The 9,457-nt window shown below is 39.0% G+C and overlaps 1 protein-coding gene and 1 non-coding gene across 2 annotated transcripts; one reads left to right on the forward strand and one right to left on the reverse strand.

The window, feature by feature from the left end:
- Nucleotides 1-1,135: 1,135 nt before the first annotated feature.
- On the forward strand, nt 1,136-4,495 carry LOC148842328 (cytokinin dehydrogenase 3-like). Its single transcript, XM_088958737.1, has 5 exons — nt 1,136-1,992; nt 2,724-2,851; nt 3,257-3,526; nt 3,631-3,899; nt 4,001-4,495. The coding sequence occupies exons 1-5, from the start codon at nt 1,191-1,193 to the stop codon at nt 4,296-4,298; spliced, it is 1,767 nt and encodes a 588-aa protein (XP_088814863.1). The 5' UTR covers nt 1,136-1,190; the 3' UTR covers nt 4,299-4,495.
- A 2,705-nt stretch (nt 4,496-7,200) lies between these two features.
- TRNAL-UAA (transfer RNA leucine (anticodon UAA)) lies at nt 7,201-7,283 on the reverse strand. Its single transcript has one exon. It is a non-coding gene; the product is annotated as a tRNA-Leu (tRNA).
- Nucleotides 7,284-9,457: the final 2,174 nt, after the last annotated feature.

Genomic DNA, 9,457 nt, shown 5'->3' on the forward strand with positions numbered 1-9,457 from the left:
CATTTTTATTCAAGAAAATGACCATTCCCTTACCATCCCATTCCAATTTATTATAATTCCTATTCCAATTCTAATTTATGACTATCGGAATAAACCATTCTGTTTCGATTTCAAAGGATTTTCATTCCAATTCTAACTCCAAACTAAATTGATCCTCATTTCTTTTTCAAAGGCAATGTCTATAACCTACAAATATTTTCTTTTTATATTGGTAATTATGTATGATCCGCACTCAGAATCCTTGCTGCTGGTTGCTGCTGCAGATTCTATCAGTAGAAGTAATTTGGCAAAGTCAATCAAATCTTTTAAAAGCGTTAAAAAGGGCTTATTCATATCAAAGACAGCACAATTACTTTTGTTAGAACATAGAAAGATGGAATGGGGCTTGAGTTTCAACTTTCAACTCAAGAGTGAGATTTTCAACAACATGGACCGTCGTAATTTACTGCGAATTTGACGTTTCATGAGATCTTAAAACGAACAAAATCCCAGCATTGTCTTCCCATGCGAACATTCTAAGCTGTGTATCGATCTCGGAAGTTGCGACGACGACGACCAGCTCTTGGTCCTGGTTGATCGACGCTCCCTCGCAGTCGCAGGGAATATCTTGCCAAATCATCAAATACGACCGAATAACAAGAAAAAGATAAATCTCTGAAAAGTCTTCTTGCTCAGTTGCTCTTGCATTGTTTGTAGTAAGACCCCAACAGCTTCTGCTTCGGGCTCGAATACCACTAAACTTTGATGACTCAACACTCTACTCATCCTTGGGTTAAAAAGACATTTCAAAGTTCACAAGCTACCACTTTCTTCGTTACGTTTACGGAAAAGTAAGACGGTGGCTGGCAGCCAAGTGCCAACTGGCAAATAGTTTTTTTCCATCTCCACCGTCCTTGCCCAGTATGGACGGTGATGATTCCAAAATTTCAGCACATGGACCCACCAAAGAAAATTGGCTAGGTGGGGGATATAATGCAAAATCTGTGGGTGTTCCGAATCTTTGCCACGATATTGAAAAGTTTAAAAATTTTTTAAGACATTTGTCATGAGAGTCATGTGTCGTTTGATGGATATGATCCCGAGTCTCGTCCTTCCGTATCTTTGGAAAAACACATGTTAGGTCGCGACATCGTATGTGAACCAGATGCTCAGATTTCCTATCTGCAACCCAAGATTTCGTCCTCCTTCTCATGCAACCTCTTCATAATAAATACCCCCACCCTCCCGTCTATTCTATATCACCACTACCACCACCACCTTACTTATCTCCTCTCTCTCTCTCTCTCTCTCTTCTCCCTCTTTGTCTCTCTTCCTCGATATCTCTTCCCACAGACACAGGCACGCATCACTTAATTAGTTACTCTGTCATGGATAAGAGTACTGGTTCAATTCCATTCTCTCTCGTTCTGCTATTTGTTTTGAGCCGTTTAATGTCGATCATAGGGAAACGAAGGCCCTGGACTAGTTTACTGCCACCAGAGCTTCTGTCTCTCGACCTCGCCACTCGGCTTCATATCGACCCTGCGGCAATTAGTTTGGCGTCCACTGATTTTGGTAAACTTACCCGAGTCATTCCAGCTGCTGTTCTCTATCCCTTGTCTCCGGACGATATTGTGGCACTGATAAGATTCTCCTTTAGTTCTTCGGTTCCTTTCAGCATAGCTGCCAGGGGCAGGGGTCACTCTGTCCGTGGGCAAGCCATGGCACACAATGGTGTAGTTGTGGACATGAGATCTTTGAACAACGATAGCAACGGCAATCGGATTAATGTTGCTCGGAGCTCGTCGTTGGGTTGGTACGCCGACGTTGGCGGAGAGCAGCTTTGGATCGATGTGTTGCTTGCCACCCTCGAGCATGGTCTTGCACCAAGATCGTGGACCGATTATTTGTATCTCACAGTGGGAGGGACCCTCTCTAATGCCGGTATAAGTGGGCAATCCTTTCGCCATGGCCCCCAGATCAGCAATGTGTTCGAGATGGACGTCATTACTGGTACATCTCTCTCTCTCTCTCTCTCTCTCTCTCTCTCTGAGGTGTGTCCGCACCCCCTTGAGTGGACGAGAAAGAAATAGCTCTTAAAAAGAGGGAAAAATCAAGCGAAGAAGAAATAGTTAGTGCTTGAACGTGGGCAGCATTTGTTCTCTCTCTCTCTCTCTCTCCTAGTCTCTGTAGCTCGTTCGAATGATCAAACAGATGGGCTGGTCTGGTTCCCCACCGATCCGACCGACCCATAGACAACCCTACTTGAATATTCGAGGGGCTTGTCTTCTCCAGTTTGTATGCTTCCTTTTAACGTGGAGGCACACGTATCCATTGGTCACAAGGAAAAAAAAATAATAAAAGAAAGGCGAAAAATGATTCGCTGGAGAATCAAAGTAAATAAATAAATAAATAATAGCTTATCATAAGGATTCTCTTCTCTTGGACGGGAAGGGTGGACTAGTCTATCACGAACATCATATTATAACAAATAATAATATTCTAATATGCTTGCGCAGTACAGAACTACAGACATCCTTATTCCTTATCTTAAAGAATCAACTTTCCGCTCTCATGAAGATGTTCTTCTAGGTGGGACCTTGGTAGATTCGGGCCAGCTAATTAAATGTGCGTCACATTTTATTCGTTCTCATCTATGGTATAATAATGATAATATATCTTTCTATTGTTTACCATGCAGACATGCACTCTGAACACATGAAGTATGGTTTGTTTTGATGCAGGAAGAGGAGAGCTAGTGAGATGCTCCAGAAACACAAACTCGGAGCTATTTTATGCAGTACTGGGAGGTCTTGGCCAGTTTGGGATCATCACTAGAGCAAGGATAGACTTGGAGCTGGCCCCATCCAAGGTATGTACTTAGAGCTGTATAAACTGTATTCGTAGTATAATTGGGAAGCCTTATGCCGGCCCACAAAACACGGATAATGAGATAATTAATGGGTTTGGTGGCATGAAGTCCACATGGCCACCCTGTATATCTTCTGTCTGTACTTTGCACCAGAAGTCGATCTCTACTTCAAATGTGCTCCAGCTCCTGCACTTTTCCTTCATTTCGTACACATCCTAGTCATTTCTTTTTCTTCTTTTTGCAGTAGATAGACACTTTGTTCTCGTTCTTCTCTTCCCTGCTTTATTTTTTGTTTCCCCACAGACTTCAACACCACCTTTTGTTAGTACGTTTTGCCAGATTCTCCATTGCATTAATTATTTCTTTCTTTTTTGTTCATCCTGATGTTAAATTTGGTTTGTGTAGGTGAGGTGGGTACGCATGCTGTATCATGATTTCTCTGCTTTCACAAGAGACCAAGAACATCTGATCTCAATCCATGGAGGTATTAAGGGACTGGATTATGCGGAAGGTTCTCTGGTTATGCACCAAAGTCCTGCTAATAATTGGAGGTCTTCCTTCTTCTCCTCGGCCGACCATTCCAGAATAGCTTCCTTAGCAAACCAATATGGCATCCTTTACAGCTTAGAAGTAGCAAAGTACTATGATGATCTCACTGCGGATGGGGTTGATGGGGTACGCATGCATTAATTTTGTTAGCTGTATAACTTTAATTCTATATATTATTAATTTAACTACTAATCCAGTAACTTCAACTTCTTTAATTTCTCTGCTGGCAGGAACTAGAATCCTTACTCAAAGGGTTGAGCTTTATTCCTGGATTGATCTTCGCAAAAGATGTTTCCTACGTGGATTTCTTAAACAGAGTTCGGAGCGGAGAATTAAAGCTTCAATCACAGGGACTGTGGGATGTTCCTCATCCATGGCTTAATCTCTTTGTGCCCAGATCTCGAATCTTCGACTTCGACTCCGGTGTTTTCAGGGGCATCCTTAAAAAACAAAATAAGACTTCTGGGCCTATCCTTGTCTATCCCATGAATCGAAGCAAGTAAGTAAAACTGATAGCGCACTGGTAGAGCTATATATAAGAACAATGTATATAGCAATAAATATTGATTAATGAGGGAGATTTATTATAATATTGTGCAGGTGGGATGATAGGATGTCTGCAGTGATTCCAGACGACGTCGACGATATCTTCTATTCAGTGGGACTTCTGCAATCAAGCGGGATGCATGACTGGGAATACCTGGAGAATCAAAACAAAGAGATATTAATGTTTTGTGAGAAGGCTGGCATCAAGGTTAAGCAATATCTTCCTCACTACAGAAGTAAGGCAGAGTGGGTCAATCACTTGGGGCCTAAATGGGAAACTTTCAAAGCCAGGAAAAACAAATTCGACCCCAAAGCAATACTGTCGCCTGGGCAAAGAATTTTCACTCCCTAGAGAGTAGAGATGAGAGATTGTATGTGCTCTCCCTGGAGATCTTGGAGAGTACGACTACAAGAAGATATATATAGCTGAAGATCCCATCTATATTCATGTCATTAATTAACATTTATGTGTATTAATGAAGATAGTGGTAGCTAGTGGTACAGCAAAATGATTTTAATTATTAGAAAAAATATCATTATTTTCTCGCTCTGGAGGGGGAAACTGAAGATTAATTTATCAACAATTAGATGGAATTTAAGCTAGTTCACATTATTTTCCTGATCTCTAGTGGGTACATTTATTCATACTGGACGTCACCGCATTTAACACGTCAATGAAGATTCTCAGGAATATTGTGTGTAGGACCCACTCTGGTTTTTACTAAAATGCCCTCAAATTTCTATTGGCACCTTCTGAAGCACACATCGTAGACGGATCCAAATTAAAGATTTCCTTTCCATATTCCATCATCAATCAATGGATGCCTTATATATATATATAGATGGAAATTCGCCCATATGACCATATCCCATTTTTACGGATTGTGCTCACACCCTGATTCTTCTAAAAGCACTTGTTCTAAAAGACAAAATTACCACTATGCACTGTCTTTTCTTCATATTAATATTATAGCTAGACAAAGGTATCTCTTGTCTTATCACTGGCCACTTCCTGGTTTATCATTATTGTAATGGGACGTGCCTACACCAGATCAGTTTCATCACTTCAAATTCAAATACTAGAGTATAGAATTTTGTGGGAATTTCTGATTCAAGATAAAATTATGCCAATGAGAAATTAAATATTCAGAGGTTCATAAAAATATAAAAGCAATAATGAAAAGGAGCTAAAGAGAGTATTAATTTTATTTTGGATATATAAATTGCAGATTATATAGTACCCTGTGTTTGGTGGTGCACTGGTGCCTGAATTTTGAAATGTGCCATTGTTAGGTTTGTAGTCGGAATCTGAGTCGAAATTGGAATGGTTCATTCTCATAATCTGTTTGATTCAGACATGAATTAGAATGAGAATTAAAATCAGCAGAAATGGAGTTTCATTCCCAATGGGCAGGGAATGGCCATTCCCTCAAATGGGGGAATGCCATTTCAGCAGGAAATGGAATGGGATTCCGTTTCCGCCCAGCCAAACAGTTGGAATAAGAATAGCCCATTTTAATTCCGATTCCAGGCCCCTATTCCTATAAACCAAATGGTGCCTAAGTCTAAATTATACTACACCATGTTCATATGAGAATTTTTTCATCCTTGATGTTTTAAATATCCCAATCAAGTAAATCAAGAGAACAACTATTTGTGGGATTTAATGACAGCTCCCTATAGAGTTTCCTTTCAAATTGAATATAAATGGGTTAAGCCAGAGAAACCTGGGTGGGAGTGGAGGATGTGGATTTCATAATTATAATGGTAACAACTCTTCTATCTTTGTTGAATTTCTAGCATTACACTATGCTTCAATCATGGAATATTGGAGGATGAAATTGAAAGTGATAACAAGTGCTTTATTTGATATCTATATTTGTAAGTTCATAGTTTCTTGTAAAATTACTTGTATCTAGACCATGGGCCGGGTGGCCCGACCCCAGAACGGGCTTGAACAGGTATATAGGCCCGCGGGCTTAATCTCGTGCCCAAAAGCCCCAGCTCGCAATAAATTCGAGCCAGGCTCGGGCCCAAGTTGTAGGCTCGTTGGTCGGGCCGGGCTCGGGCTCGGGCCTAACATATTTCTGTTAATGGAGAGTAAAAGCCCGGCCCAAGCCCAACCTGACCCGGCCCATGAACAGGTCTAGTTATATCTGGCGTGAAATTAAGAGAGTGAGCTCTCCTATGCAAATAAAATTGTCTCATGTGTGGACTTCTTGGCCAATAGAAAAACTTCTTTGAATACAGCTCAATGCAAAACATTCCACGTGATCTTGCTTTAGTTTGTTTATGATGCCTTATTTTTCTTTTTATTGCATTTTGGGCTGAGTTGAGATAGTAAGGTTGTGTGCTTTGTATTTCGGTTTTGGCGTCTACGCCCTCCCCTTTGTCTATCTTTCTACCTTTTTATAATGGTTAATTAATAAAATTTAAGATGACTGCTTCTTCACTTGAGTAAATTTAGGGGTCCAAAAAAAACATCAAGATTTAACCATTCAATCTATTGAAAAAATTGAGCAATCTGATGGGGGTTCCAACAAGTAGGGGGGCTCATGGTTCGGTTAACTAAACCGTGGGGCATTTTTTTGAATTGAACTAGTAATACTGGTTTTTGGAAAACCAGTAACTGAAACTAAACCGAAACCAGTCAGTTCGGCTCATCAATTTTTCGATTTTTTAGTTTTTACAATATATATTATAAATATATAATAAAATTTATTAATATATATATAATGCATATTTATTAATTTATAATATATAAAATATATAGAAATATATGTATACTGATCAATTCGATTAACCATTAGTTTTTTTATATTGATTAATCAAAACTGAACCGATATCTTCAGTTTTTTATAAACACTAAATCGAAACCAAACTGACCAATTTGACTAACCAATTTTTTGATTTGATTTCAATCAATTTTTGGGTTTTTTACTCAACCCTACCAACAATATCTGGCATTAAAAGGCTGTAGATGCCCGAAGAGATGTCCAAATCTCCATTGACAGAAATGGTGCAATTAAACTTATTTATCATCGAAGAATTAGAAGGTGGCGATCATATGTACAGGAGAAAGCAATAGCCTCCGAAAGACTAAAAAGGAATTTGTATAAGTTTGGGAAAAAGCAAATCACAAACCATTCAGATGTTATTGGTCTATAAAGAAACCAGAAAAACATGATGTCAGAAAAATTTGTACCCATAAAAAAATAAAATAAACAAAAATAACTAATACTTTATAATTAAAGTGCTGGCTATGGGGTTCGAACCCATGCGCACTTATGTGCAGAAGATCTTAAGTCTTCCCCCTTAACCACTCGGGCAAACCAGCTTCATTGTGTCCTTTTTATTGGAAGTATAAAACGGATTTGAACAGTAAGAAAAACACTCAATATATCAATATCGTAACCGAAGGCAGTATCTATATGGGACCATTGCAGCAAATATTTTACATGTATATACGACGAGCGCAAATCCTATGGACCCTTCCATTCACGGCAAGCATGCACTTGCCAATAAGAAATGAACATATTGTCTTAGTAAGTTAACAAGAGTTTAACGAGGCTGCTCGGTTAAGTTAACAATGGCCCAACTAATTCAAACTGCCATCAAAAGACAAAAAACAATAAAAACCTATTAATACTTCCTTTTCTCATTCGAACTCCCCTCTCATCGTCTCTCAACGTAAGGCATAAACTGACGACCAGGGATTAATGCTAAATTCTTCTTTTTTTTCTCCTCCACCTTCTTCTTCTTCTTCTTCTTCTTCTCATTTTTGCTGACAACAATCCTATGAAATTTAAAGGCCGTGTCCCATAACTCAAACACACATTGGCTGATCCGACAACCATGAATAACTGCTATTGATTGCTATGGGAGTAAAATAAGCCTAACCTTCAAAAATTAAGATCATTAAGTAGGCTGAACTCTGACATCTGAGGGGAAGAAAAGGAAGGCATGAAGAAAGCTAGATTGCTACTTGAGGTATTATGAGAGAAAATCTATTTAGGGACAATTAAAAACAATCAGTTGTTCGTCGTTACCTCCATTTATTGCTTTCTCACATTCTCAGTTAACCCTCATTTGTGGTAGCTTTAAAGAATTCCCCAATCCTCGCTAAATACACGTAGATTTTCCAAGAGCACTTAAATGCTTGAAATTATGGACTGAATAATCTAAGAAGCAATTGGCTGTAGCACATTTACATGAAGTTTGGGTTACGATTGATCTAATCCCGACACATAAAAGTTGATAGCAAAAGATTACCTGAAAGTCTGAATACTAGAGCAGAAAACATTGATCTCACAAGGCATGAAATCAGCTAATATATCAATGGCAATGCAAGAGCGTGCGTTCCAATTGATTTTGGCCTTTTTCATTGTCTTAGAATCTGATTTTCTTTTTCTACCCACATATCACACACTTCCATTTGATAGGTAGAGAAGAACAAGATGACGATTTTACCTCCGATCACCATGTCGGTCTATCAACTTGAGCTGTTGTGGTTTGATGATGAAAGATGATAGAAGGGGAGTTCGAATGAGAGAAGAAAGTGCTGTTGGGTTTGTCATTTTTTCACTTTTATGTCTTTTTTAGTGGCTAGTTGGACCAGCCTTAACAGAGCATTTCCGTTAAATCACTATTATAACTTAAGATAACATGCTCATTTTTCATTTGCAGGTACACGCTTCCTGTGAATCGGAGGGTCCACAGAATTCGAACTCATATACGACGATTCATCTCTCTAGAAACCCGTTCAGTTCACCACTTCCTATAAACCGAAATTTGATAAAATAGGGAGCCAAATCAAGGATAATTCTTGTTCAAAGTAGATTTGTATTGCCTGTAACTTAATGGAAACAAGGATAATTCTTGTTCAAGTATGTATTGTTAGCAGGAGAGATATATGAAAACCCTCATCGAGTGACATTAATTTTTTTTTTCGTGGCGTGAGCACATCGGTTGGGCTTGAGTTTGAGGCGAGGTAAGTTCAGACCTCCTGTGATTTATTTTTTTTCAAGGGCTATACAATCCCCCAACCCAGATACAGGCGGGATTGGATTTTAAGTCTCCCCTACGACCACCATGAGAACTTACCAGGTTGACACCTGGCAAACCTACCGTGATTATTGCTGTTGCTGGCGAGGTCTCTCGCTGATATCGTGAGGTGCGGAATTTTCTGTTTAAAATTTTCTTTTTCTTTTTTTTTTTTTTATCAAAATTAATACAGCATTACCTTATGACAAATTGACTATGACGTGGAGAGCCTGGAGACTTGCCATAGCTTCACGTCAAAACAACGACGAACCCATCGATATCATGCCACTCGATTTTGTTGAAAAATCTACATACGATTTATATCTAGCAGGGAATCAGGTGAGTACTAATGTGGATTTTAACAATCAGGTATGAATTAAATTGACACGCGTAAGTATAAAGAACTTAATTACTAGCTGACCAGCCAGGGGAAATAAAAACAGATCACACGGTGTTTTGAATTTTATT

Source organism: Nelumbo lutea, chromosome 8, assembly GCF_056320005.1.
Source record: "Nelumbo lutea isolate HS-2025 chromosome 8, American lotus-T2T, whole genome shotgun sequence".
NCBI lineage: Eukaryota > Viridiplantae > Streptophyta > Magnoliopsida > Proteales > Nelumbonaceae > Nelumbo > Nelumbo lutea.